The sequence below is a fragment of the Acanthochromis polyacanthus genome, chromosome 3, assembly GCF_021347895.1.
Source record: "Acanthochromis polyacanthus isolate Apoly-LR-REF ecotype Palm Island chromosome 3, KAUST_Apoly_ChrSc, whole genome shotgun sequence".
Classification (NCBI taxonomy): Eukaryota; Metazoa; Chordata; class Actinopteri; family Pomacentridae; genus Acanthochromis; species Acanthochromis polyacanthus.
This window is the reverse complement of record NC_067115.1, coordinates 31194069-31207367: the sequence shown is the minus strand read 5'-3', so window position 1 is coordinate 31207367 and position 13299 is coordinate 31194069. Positions and strand designations below refer to the sequence as shown.

Here is a 13299-nt window from a genome sequence, read left to right as displayed (position 1 = left end):
CTCAGCAGGCAGACTGCATTGTTGTAATAATGTCATGGTGGCATTAGAAACTCTTTGGCGCCCCCACATGTAGAGATGTGTTCATGGTACCGTGAGGTGCTTTACACTTAGTCTGTGTATTGCCCAAATAAGGGTGCTCTGGCACAAGAGTTTAACAATCTATCCTGGAATTTAGCCAAGAAGTATCTGCGTCCCACGGTAATATACTTAGTTTTTGTCTGTCTGAGACTCTTAAAAACAATGAACACTGAACCGGAAAGACTTTGAAATTAAAAGTAGAGGTCACAGATGTTTGTGGTAGTGGTGGATGTGGTAAAGGGAGTATTGATGGGTAAAGTGTCTTTAGTTTTTCTACTCTAACATCTTGAGGGTCCTCTGGGATGAATTTGTGTCCCTTTACGCTGTCAGCACTCTGTGACAGAACTGTGATGCAACCTTTGCAGAAGCTCTCTTAATACAGAACCATATCTGTGGTGGTTCATGCTTTTTCTGCATTTTGCTTCATTACAGCTAACATATTTTGCAATAGGCATGGATGGCTTGACTTGGCTTAGCTTGACTGTCCTTCATTACCAATCTTAAATAAGACTCTCAGTCCCCAAGTACTCGATTGGAGCTGCAATGCGGCTTAATGATCAGACTGAGTTTATGTTTGACAGCTTTAATGTGGAAAATTAATGGGCATGAGAGAAACTGAATCGAAAATAAACCCAAGGTGCATATATTTACTTTAAAAACATTTAGACATTATTTATGTACTAAAATTATTAGAGGCTGCACAGTGGTGTAGTGTTTAGCACTGTCGCCACTGTTGCAGCTAGAAGATCCCCAGTTCATATCCCAGCCTTCCTGGGATCTTTCTGCATGGAGTTTACATGTTCTCCCTGTACATGCATGACTTTTCTCCGGGTACTCCGGCTTCCTCCCACAGCCCAGAAACATGCTGAGGTTAATTGGTAACTCTAAATCAGGGGTGTCAAACTTAGTTCCTGGAGGGCCACTATCCTGCATGTTTTAGATGTTTCCCTCTTCCAACACACCTGATTCAATGATCAGCTTATCATTAAGCTCAGCAGAAGCCTGATAACGAGTCTGATCATTTGAATCAGGTGTGTTGGAAGAGGGAAACATCTAAAACATGCAGGATAGTGGCCCTCCAGGAACGGATCTTGACACCCCTGCTCTAAATTGTCCGTAGGTGTGAATGTTTGTCTCTATATGTAGCCCTGTGATAGACTGGAGACCTGTCCAGGGTGTCCCCTACCTTCACTCTAAGTCAGCTGGAATAGACTCTAGCCCCTTTTTTTGAGTGGTGCCTTTTACGCCCATACAGGCTGGACATTTGTACAATAATAAACAAACAAACTCATTGTGAGTTTTCACCTATAATGATTCCCACTTCGCAGCGTTGATCGTCAAATCCGCAAGTCATCATAGTGCCAACTGTGTCATTCACCACTGCCATGATGTCGGCTTCATAATCCTGGAAAACAAGATTATGTTGAACTCAAAATTAAACCAAAAATTACAGCCACAGATCAGTCAGAGCCTGGAAAGATTGGACTTCCATCGTGGTCCAAACTTAATTTCCTCTTTGCAAAGTGCATTTCAACTTTACATGTTTGTTTGCTTGTTTTTTTGTGTTTTTTTTTTTTTACCACATTTGGAAATAAAATACTGCTATGAATTAAATTTTTTTAAAAACTCACCCCTCTTTTCTTGATGGCTTTGTTCAGAAGCTTTACAACGTCCACGCCTTCTACACCGCTGGCTTTAAACTTCTTTGTCCATGTCACTAAGACGGCCTACAAAACAAGCATTTTAATGAGGCTAACTTTAAATACCGTACAGTTAGACAGACTTGGCACGTCTGACACGTCTGTCCATTGCTATTCCACTCACAGCAACACCAAACACATTTTCTCACACTTCTTTCTAAAGGAGGACATTTCTACTGTGTTCAGTTTGTACACAAAACTTGAATAAGCACATAATTATGTACTACGAATAAGACAAGATGCTGTCAGATCACTGCTAAAGATATTGTGGAATTTACAGTCCTACATTCACAAACATAACATTTTTGAAGCAGTGGCAAAGACAAGCAGACTAATGTTGTAGCAATTAGTATTTAATCTCAGTAACTCGTGATCAAAAACTGACCTGGTTATCCTGTAAACTCCTACCTACACAGCATATTTACTCCGCCAAGGAATGTGACGATCAGTGTTGGTTTGTCTGTCTGTCAAGGTCGTTTTGTTTGTGGCTGCATCTATATTAAATGGTCACATTCTACGTTGTCGTGGTTTCTGATCATCAGTAACTAATAAACAAATGCTCCTTTTCTAAAACAAAATGCTCTATTTCTGACAATTCCATATGGGGGAATGAACAGCCTTGGGGGAGTACTGCGCTCTCTGAGTGCTTTTCTAGTCTTTAAAAGTGTTTACCTCGTCCAGTTTGGTTTGGGCACAGGGGAAGGAGAACGTAAATCCCACAGGGAGCTTTTTATCCTTGATTTTTTGCTTCTCCATGAAGTCACCCAGGCACTCAGCAACATGGTCAAAGAGCTGCAGACAGAAAAGAGACTTTTACACTTTAAACTACCAAGGAAACACAATTTTCACTCGCATCTAACATTAGCTTTGTTATTTGAAGTTCCTGCTGTTTTCTCTTGCCTCGTCAATATCTCCCTGTGTTCAAGTAGAAAAAGAACTAAACAAATATTTAAATAATGTCACATTTGCTACAAATAATGACAGATGTATGTTGACTCTTAAAAGGTTTCTATTAAACTTGCTTGTGTTTTAAAACAACAAATAATTGCTGGTTTTTTGAAAGAAGAAAAAAGATAAATACATACTGTATCATGTCTACCACCTGATTGTTTGATTTCATTTTAATGTACCGGTATTTTCATTTTATTTTTGGTAACACTTCACCCTTTAGTCTGCTATAATTCCCTATAAATGAGTAAATATGTAGCTGAAAATTCTGTAAACTACAAAACTTTGTAATTTGATAAAAAAAAGTGTTTTACTGCAGAGAAAACAAAGAGTGTTTGCTACAAAAGTATTCATTCAAAACAATTAAAACTCAGCATTATTTCATTTACGCAGTTAAACTACTGTCATCTGAATAAATTTAGAATGGAGAAAAATCTTACAAAATCTCTCCCAATGCAGATACAACTCTTTGTTAACGAACCTGCTGTCGTATCACGTTACATTAACAGCCAGCTGTCCCCTCAACATTTCATTAAACAGCATCTGTCTTGTTCTGTCTGTGTAAGTCATGCCCGGAACCAATCAAACTGCCCAGACAGCCGCACATGTTTTGGTTATCGCGTTACAATACGACTGCCAGCTGTTCTCTGCAAGTTCACTGTGGGTCAGCGCAGGTTGTGACGTCGCTCCCCTTAATTTAAGCGTTACAGAGGAGGTCATATTACACAAAATGATCTTCAAAGTGACCGTAAGTACAGCTAAGCTCTGTGTGCAGGGCAGATGCAAACACTGAATATTTTTAAACAACAAATATTTGCAGATCACTGAACCTTAATGTTTCAAAACTAACAACAAAGTTTAATTTTCTGACACCCAAAAGCCGCCAGTGTGTTTGAAGAAAACATTACAAATTTAGACTATTTCTGAGAGCCAGAACGACAGAAAGAATGGTTGAATTTCCAACTGATGGTCCTTGACATGTTTGGGGCATACAATCAAAATTACTTTATTCCAAGTGTCCCATTGTAAACAACTGACAAATATAAGCAATTTCCACCACATCCTGTAAAACATGGAACAATTCTAGACTCCTCAGAGCATCTGAGAGGACATTAACAATTCAGCTGCTATCATGTGACAAATGTTGTAGGGCTTTCTGACTGAGCTGCTGTTAACAAAGAGCAGAGAGGATGCAAACATGGTAACAAAATAAAGTAGTCAAATATCTATAGTATATACACTACTGGTCAAAAGTTTTAGAACACCCCAATTTTTTCCATTTTTTAAAAAATTGAAATTCAATGAGTTAATGTCCAATGAATAGCTGGAAATGGTACAAAGGTAAGTGTTGAACTGCCAGAGGTTAAAAAAGGTAAGGTTACCCAAAACTGAAAAACAAAGCAGATTTCAGAATTATACAAAAAAGGGGCTTTATCAGGGAACAAGAAACGGGTTAACAACTTAAAGCTGTTCTGCAGCAATGGAGGTTGATCAAGCCTTGAAAGTTGGTGCTACCAAATCTTACAGATGTTCCAACTTTTCTTGATTATTTCCAACCTCTTCTGTCTGTATAAAAGTAGTGTTGGAACACACTGTGGCATCATACCCACCAGAGCATTATTTGAACACTACTGTATGGCAAAAAGTAGTGTGCTGCTATAAAAATGGAGAGGAAAAGGCAATTAACAGTAGAAGAGAGACAGACCTTCATAACACTTCAAAATGGAGGTCTTTCCTGCAGAAAAAGTGTGAAGAAAGTCAAGGTGTCAGTGAGTACAGTTTTCTTCATCATCAAAAGGCTCAGAAACTGAAGAAACTCAGACAGGAAGAGGTCTGGAAGACCCAAAGCCACAACAGAATCAGAAGACAAGTTTCTGAGAGTCAACAGCTTGGTGATAGGAGCTCAAAGGACAACAGCTTCAATCACTGCTTAATAATGGTCGTAGTAAGAAGTCTCAGTTTCAACTGTTAAGAGAAGACTTGGAGTCACAGGTTTGACAGGTGGAGTTGCAGCAAGAAAGTCTTTGCTAAAACGTCAGAATAATAAAAAAGAGGCTTGGCTGGGACATGAAACACCACCAGTGGACTACTGAAGACTGGAAGAGGGTATTATGGACTGATGAATTAAAATATGAAATCTCTGGTTCATCAGCAGGATTTTTGTACGCTGTCAAGTAGAAGAAAGGATGATTCCTCAGTATGTGACATCAACTGTCAAACATGGAGGAGGAAGTGTGATGGTCTGGAGCTGTTTTGTTGGATCAAGGATTGGTGACTTGTACAGAGTGAGAGGAACCCTGACCCAAAATGGCTACCACAGCATTCTGCAGCACCATGCAGGACCCTCTGGTATGTTCCTAGTTGGTCAGAGGTTCATCCTACAGCAAGATAATGACCCAAAACTGAAGTCCAAGCTATGCCAGAACTACTTTAGGAAAAAAGAACAAGATGATGAGCTTGCAAACATGGAGTGTCAGCACAGTCTCCAGACTTAAACCCCATGGAGCTGGATTGGGATGAACTGGACAGAAGAGTGAAAGTGAAGCAACCTACAAGAACCACATTTATGGGAACTTCTGCAACTGAGTTGGGAAGAACTTTCTGAAGAATATTTGATTTTCATTGTGGAAAGAATGACACAAGTGTAACAAACAAATATCAGCAAACTACGAGTACGAGACATTAACATGCACAATTTCCAATAAAAAACTGGAAAAATGGGGTTGTTCCTAAACTTTTGATCAGCAGTGTACGTAGAGCCACCATTTCTTTCAGTATTGAGAAAACACTGTACATGTGGATTCCAGGTTTTTTAGTGTTTGTAAAATAAGTAATTGTGGGAACAGCGGAGCCTCCATGTAATATCAAAAAAGCCCAAAAGATGTTTGGCATTATAACTGTCTTAAAATGCAGAAAAGATATTTTTAAGTTCTCTCTTCTTTTAGACGTGGCTGTGTTGTTTCTGGTAGGTGCAGGACTTTATATTGCAGTGAGAAATGAGGAGTGTAAAATTGTGACAAGGGCACTAAAGACCCGGAAGCTGCATGAGGGATAACACTACATGAACAAATCTAAAAACAGTAGATGTGTATGTGTGTTTACCCTTGTCCCGCTCCCGTGGATGATGTCGTCAGGCGTCTCATAGACCTGGCTCTCCATCTGAACCGGCTGCTTCTTGTCCTGTGTCACTTTGACACGCAGGATCCGGAAGTTCGACCCCCCAAGATCCAGGGCTATGAAGTCGCCCTTTTCTGCCAGATTGAGAATACAGACATTTAGTTTCTAAAATAGTAATATCTGATTGTGTTTCTTTGCACTTCCAAATTCCAGGTGCTCCCTTGTCAAACAATTAAAAAGGTTTGCCATGTATGGGAATGGTAGGGTATTTATTTGCCAATTTACATCTGCAGTCGCTAGGCAGGTTAAAAAAAAAGAGAAAAAAACATGACAGTGAATCATAGGACAACAGGTCACAATACAAAGAAGTTAAAGGTTAATGGTCACAAGATCGGTTCACTTTCAGCCACTGTTTATGGTGAGTTTGGTAACATGGAACACTCCTTTATGGAGAGTGGAAGACTGTTCCAGATCTGTAAAAGTCATGGTCGCTATGACAGCTCATCAGAACCACATCTTTTCCTAAGTGTATGAAAACCAAACCACAAAACCAAGTGCTTTGTTCCTCTTAGTGTCAGACGACTCAGCAGAATATAAATCTAATCACCCAAATTTGTAAAACTAACTTTTGACCAATCGCACTTGAAGCACTTTTTGCACTTACTAAAAGTTTTTCCTTATGTCTGAATTCTTGCTTGTGTTGTACGTCGCTTTGGACAAAAGCGTCTGCTAAATGGAATTGTAGAATTGTAGAACTTTTGTATGAAAGTGTCACGGATTGCTACCTGAATATGAGGCAGAGATTAGCAAAACAACAAGCAAGCTATTTAAAAATTAGATTATGCTATTGTCAAGTAACTTCCAAAATGTAGATTTCAGAAAGGGCCTTGTTATCCAGAAGGTTTAAAGGGTATGCATGAGCCAAAGAATGAGAATGTCTCCCTATGGAGGAGATATATAATATGGTTTGTGAGTGTTTTTCACTTGTTTTTTAATCATGTACAAGACTGTTTCTTCAGGATCCCACAAGTGTTAATGCCAGTTCTGGTGTGAGAAATTTTTTTTAGTTGTTTTTATTCCATTGAAGGTAACACTGCAGTCATTTCCAGTGCCTGACCACTATCATCATTTCTCATTCACTGATATGCCACTGAAAAGAAATTTAGAGCCTTACAGATGTCTGCCATAGACCAGTGGTTACTATAAATTGCAACCTGAAAGTAAAAAGAACAGCAACAAAAAGATAAATGTTTATAACTATTCCACCAAGGAATGCGGTGAAGTTATATGGCAATTGGCATACGTCTGTGTGTCTGTCTGTCTGTCTGTCTGTCTGTTAGCAACATTACTCGAAAACAGATTAACAGTTTTGGATGAAATTTTCAGGGAAGGTCAGAAATGACACAAGGACCAAGTGATCAGATTTTGGCAGTGATGCAGCTTATAGTCTGGTTCCAGAGATTTGTTAAAGATATCTGTATCATTGTGAGATCGCGGCACAGCGTCACTGTAACCATGACAACAAGTGAACACTACTTCATCTGCCTACTGATGATCATGTCATGACTGAGATCCTACTATAAATCGACCACTGCAGACTTATCCGGACTGATCCGTCAGAAATGATACAAGGACTAACTCAATAGATTAAATTGTGCTACATATTTAGGTCACGTGATTCGGTATCAGTGCATAACGTACACATGCAGAACACACGCTTGTGCTCAGCGTGAGGTCATTTTGTTTGTGGGTACATTATATATTAAATGACCACAATCTATGTTGCTCTGATTTCTGATCATCAGTAACTAATAAATAAGCAAATGGTGCATTTCTAAAAACTGAAAATGCCATATGGGGGAATGAACAGCCGTGGCTGCGCTCTCTGAGTGCTTTTCTAGTTAAGACTGCACTCCGAGCTCAAAAGAGTAAATAATCAAAGATCTGAATCAGCACTGGTGTGAGGAACAGATGCTCTTGGTGTTCCGTCAGAGTTGTTTTCTTACTCTTTAAATGCCGCGGTAGGGATGAAGATCACGACTGTCTGTCTGTGGAATCTAGACCTGCGTCTCAAGCTTGGAACAAAACAAACTAAATACTTCTGAAAACATCAGACCAAAACGCTAAAAAGACAGGGACATGAAACTGAAAATATCTGTTTAGAAAGTGGAGACACACAGACAAGTTAACCTAATTTCAGAGAGCACTACAGCTAGTTTCATTCAATGCTGTTATGTGATCAGAGCTGCCTGCTAGGTGTGGAGATACTGTGTCACACCAGGCAAGAAGCCTAAATGGAAACTGATTCTCCAGAGAGAGGTGTTTTCTCATAATATTAAATATGGAGTGAGTTTAATTTAGTTTATCACAAAATAACCACACAACTTGTTACTTGTAATCTAAAAAAAATATATATATATATATATATATATATATACATTATTTTAAACATACATACATGGCATATGCTATAAGTGAGTAATTCTACTTTCTTCCCTTTACCTTGCAGCACACCCTACCTCCCAACAGAACAATGTTCCTCATTTAGTGCCGCCATGACTGTGGCGTTTGCACCATCGAGCTAGTTATCCTCTTGACCTGAATGGAATGAGATGTGGCTGGGCTGACATATAGAAGTGTTGCTGACATGCAGCAGAGCATGTGTCCATTATGTAGCCCCTGTCCTAATTTAAACTCAGAGCCTGTGTGTTGAAGCTGTGATGCTGCTTTCTTTGTTTTTCTCGGTACACATTTAATTTTCCAATGTTTGTTGCAGTAATTTTTAAAATGAAGCCCACCACAGATGAGATAAGGCTGCATATGTGGCAGGGCTGCTTACATTCCAGTCCTGTCAATGATAAACTACCATAAGAAAAATCACGATGTTTATGTTCTATTGCCGAGATTCAGGTAAATGAGGACTGTGGAACTGTAGACTGTACTAGACTGTAGAACTGTGGTAGTCTTTCTGAGTTTTAAGGGATTTACTCAGTTGCAAGGGATCCATTTCCAAAAACTACAGCCAGCCAGGGAGGGAGCAGCTTAAGGAGAGATTACATTGTAGTTGGATTATGTTCATTTTGTCGTTTCATACTTCTTTGAGGAAGACTGCAGATGTAGTCAAACCACATCAGCAAGGTAAAAACCATCCTTTCCTTACTTAGTTGTCGGTTAAAAATTAATGCTATTCTAATGGTCACCTTTAATGTTCATGTTCCCAAAAGGAATCTTTCTTGGTCTTCCCACACTGACCACAGAGCAATGTTTGCTGAGCTATAGCAAGCCAGAGATTAAAAGTACTGATTAAGTTTGCCTTAATGTTGGACTTTGAATTGCTCACGCCTTTAGCAAGACATGAATACAGTGAATTTAGTTGCACTGCTGATAACATTACATACAATTCTGTTCAAAAGTTTGGGCTCACCCAGGCAATTTCACGTTTTCCGTGAAAACTCACACTTTTATTCATGTGCTAACATAACTGCACAAGGGTTTTCTAATCATCAATCAGCCTTTCAACACCATTAGCTAACACAATGTAGCATTAGAACACAGGAGTGATGGTTGCTGGAAATGTTCCTCTGTACCCCTATGGAGATATTCCATTAAAAATCAGCTGTTTCCTACTACAATAGTCATTTACCACATTAACAATGTATAGACTGTATTTCTGCTTAATTTAATGTTATGTTCATTGAAAAAAATACTTTTCTTTCAAAATGAGGACATTTCTAAGTGACCCCAAACTTTAAAATGGTAGTGTAGCCACACACACACACACACACACACACACACACACACACACACACACACACACACACACACACACACACACACACACACACACATATATGTATGTATGAAAAATGATGAGGACACTGTTTATTAAATTTCCAGCAATGTACGTCTGAAACTAGTTCGCAACAAGACAAAGCTAGACTCCGCACCACTGTCTGCTCAGCTACATGTGCTGCTCTGCTGGACACACTGTATGATGACCCTTGTTTCTAAATTACTCCATTTTCTGTGACATTTTCTGTAAAATGAGGCATTCATATTTGTGCATATCAGACCAAAATACCTGATATTACAATATCAATGACCGTTAACCGGTTTATATTGTCTCTATGTACAGTACATGTTAAACAGCCCAAACCTGCCTAGGATCATTCTTAATCAGTGACTAACAACTTCAGATCAACAGGACACTGTGTGCTTTATTTCCAGTTGTCTAGATGATCGCTGTATTGACTACTACCACATTAACAATGTCTAGACTGTATTCCCAATTAATAAAATGCTATCTTGATTAAGAAAAACTGCTTTTCTTTCAAAAAAAGGACATTTCTAAGTGACCCCAACTTTTGAACAGAAGTGTATTCACTGAATGTTGAAATCAAACAAACGAAGCCATTGAATGTTGCTTTGCACAGCCGAGTGAAGCTCGATGGGCTATTGCTTGGCCAAGATATCTGGTCGGTGGGTAGAAATCAAAAGCAGTTTAGCACCAGACCAAAGCTACGATTACATAGCAACAGACAAGCTTTCATGACAAATTACCAAACTTCTTCTGCAAAAACCAAAGCTTTAAGATGTGGTTGAAAGCTGTGTAAAAGGCTAATAGATGCATTTTGATAAGATTTTTTTTTCAGGCTCATTCAAAGTAATTGTTATTATGCAAAACCCCAATTTTGACACGATACATTGCTGCTTGTTTTAGGTCAATAACTATTTAATGCATCTTTACTCAAATCGCCAAACAGAGATTTTTAGTACTAGAAGGGTCTACCTTCCCCAAAAGGAATTAATACCAACCTCGAAAGGATTCACTAAAGATTGTAATTGTGGACATAATCGAAGAAACAAGTTTTTATCCTGCTGCTCAAAGAATTCTCTGTTGTTAGATTTCAAAATCTCCAAAGTCAAATTCTTGAGGTTTATCAAAGGAAACTAGAGGATAAGCTGATCTGTCTACATTTTTATATCCATTAGCTTTTACAACTAGTCTAATCCTATTTCAAAGTAAAGATTACTGTAATCTATTATCATTAGTGCTTAGCCATGATTTAATTTACATTTTCCTTCGAGGCATAGGATGTCTGCTCTGAGGGAAGAGATTAACTTTCACTGAAGCTATAGGTTGCAGTGGAGGAGAGGCTAACCTTTACTCTTGTTGCTGAGGTCATGCTTCACAGCGCGTTTGTCATTGCCGACCTGGCCTTCAAATGTTTATCAGTTCTAGCTGCCGCCACGGCTTCAACTTTGCCCTTTGCTTGATCTCTCCAACCTCATGTAGCCGTCGAAACCTGAGGCTATTTATACTGTGAGAGAAGGCGGGAGTCGGGCAGTGTGGCCTGTCCCACCGCATTGGTGTTGTTGAGCCCTCAGCCTGTGCTGAGAGGTGCTTGGTGTTATTTCGGTATACAGATACTGCTAACTAACAAGAGGTGTTGTGGTTTCTCAGAGGACATTTGCCATATGAAAATTTGGAATGTCTGCATACGGATGAAGAAAGAATTTGACTCTGGGGAAGGAATTCATTAGGCTGTAAATGTCACATTTTCCCTGTAATTTTATTAATGTAAGCTGTAATAATGTTGAAGTAATTTGACAGTAAAACATAGTCACATTACCTCCTGTTACTTAAATACTGTAGCCCCATTATTAAAAAATGTTCATGTAAATGCAATATCCTTTTATTGTATTTTATTTTAATAGCTTTACAATTTCAATTTATACTTACTACTGTGTACACGTACACACACACACACACACACACACACACACACACACACACACACACACACACACACACACACACACACACACACACACACACACACACACACAGCAATGGATTACTCATTAGTGGAAATACAAGATTGTGATATTTAAATTCCAACTTCGACTTCTTTTTACAAATTTTAATTACGCTGCAACTTCACTATACTGAGCCTTAATCAGAATATCGTCTACAGAACTGGTTGCATTTCTGTAACCTTCTTTTTGATACAGTTAGTGTGGTACTACGGTCTGGCAAAAGCCTTAGCTGGAAAGGACAATCCCCTGGCTTACTATCAGAAACATTTTATAATATAGTCATTAAGTTGTGTCCTAACAAATTAAAGTGACCTTTTGAGTTTTTGGGGGTTTTTTTTGACAACGTTTGTATGTTTTTGAGAAGTGTGTGATCAGGCAGTTTGACCTGTATGGCCCAGGCTAAAACAATTGTGATCTACTGAGTCCAAATCCAGAGCACAAACACAAAGAGGCCTATGTCACAGAACAGGCCTGACCATTTTAACACATCAGCACATTTTTTATGGACAGATAGGAGCAGGAGGCATCAGGCTGTGCTTGAACACACTTACAGTATGGACAGAATGTATATGACATGACAAAGACGGCACACTCTTAGTTAAGCATTAAAACTATTACGCTACAACACTGAATGCGTAAACGGGATCATTTATGAATGTTTTCTTCTTATTTATCATGTTCGCCCCAATACAGACTTTTAAAATGTCCAACTATTTACTGAAACCCTGCATTCACACCCTACCTGATCCGTCAGGGATGGACCTTACGAAGGTGGGCAGCATCTTCACGGTGGCGGTAGGGTTGGTGTCATTGCCAAGCCCGTTCTCCATTTCCCTGCGGAACCGGTTCATTATGTCCTTCAGCGTCTCATCCGAGAATCGCATGGAGTACAGGTACTTATCAATCTGAAAAAAGGGTATACACAAAAGAAAGGGTGTCAGAAATACACAACCGTTCAAAAGTTTGGGGTCAGCCAGACAAGTTCATGTCTCCCATAAAAACTCACTTTTATTCATGTGCTAACATAACTGCACAAGGGTTTTCTAATCATCAATCAGCCTTTCAACACCATTAGCTAACACAATGTAGCATTAGAACACAGGAGTGATGGTTGCTGGAAATGTTCCTCTGTACCCTGTGGGACTTCCATGATATTTCTGAATGTAGTTTTTATACTAATTGCTTGCTTTTATAGAATCATATTTCTAATGTTTGACACTGTTTACGATGATGGAAAAACACTGTTTATGATGCTGGGAAAACACTGAATGATGGAGGTATGCAGGAGTGGAAAAGTACTAGGTGAAAGGTTGTGCTGGAGACTCTGCTTCAAGGTTGTGCTGGAGAGGAATCATCTTCACGGCCGTGGGACTCGGAGCACAGCATCCAGAGCAGGAGCAGGACAACAAGATGGCTGCTCATATGCAAGGGAGGGAGTCAGATGTGTAGAAGACAACCAAGAGGTAAGACACACCCTGAACGCTTTTGCACCTGTGCAACTAGATATAAGGCTGGGTCAAAGGAAGACTGGCAAGTCAGACTTCATGAACTGACAAGGATCCTGTTGTTGTAAAGGATAGAAGTTTGGACCCAGAGCTCTGTATACTATATTCAATCTACTGTTAAATAAACATGT

General features: G+C 39.2%; 1 protein-coding gene across 1 annotated transcript in view; it reads right to left on the bottom strand.

The window, feature by feature from the left end:
* LOC110966020 (hexokinase-1) overlaps positions 1–13299 on the bottom strand; it is a 32243-nt gene that overhangs the window by 15499 nt on the left and 3445 nt on the right. Inside the window, exons 2-6 of the mRNA XM_022215241.2 lie at positions 12406–12568; positions 5829–5977; positions 2451–2570; positions 1710–1805; positions 1384–1483 (exon numbers count right to left, since the gene is read on the bottom strand). Coding sequence (XP_022070933.1) covers positions 1384–1483; positions 1710–1805; positions 2451–2570; positions 5829–5977; positions 12406–12568 — 628 coding nt within the window. The remainder of the gene's footprint in view (positions 1–1383; positions 1484–1709; positions 1806–2450; positions 2571–5828; positions 5978–12405; positions 12569–13299) is intronic.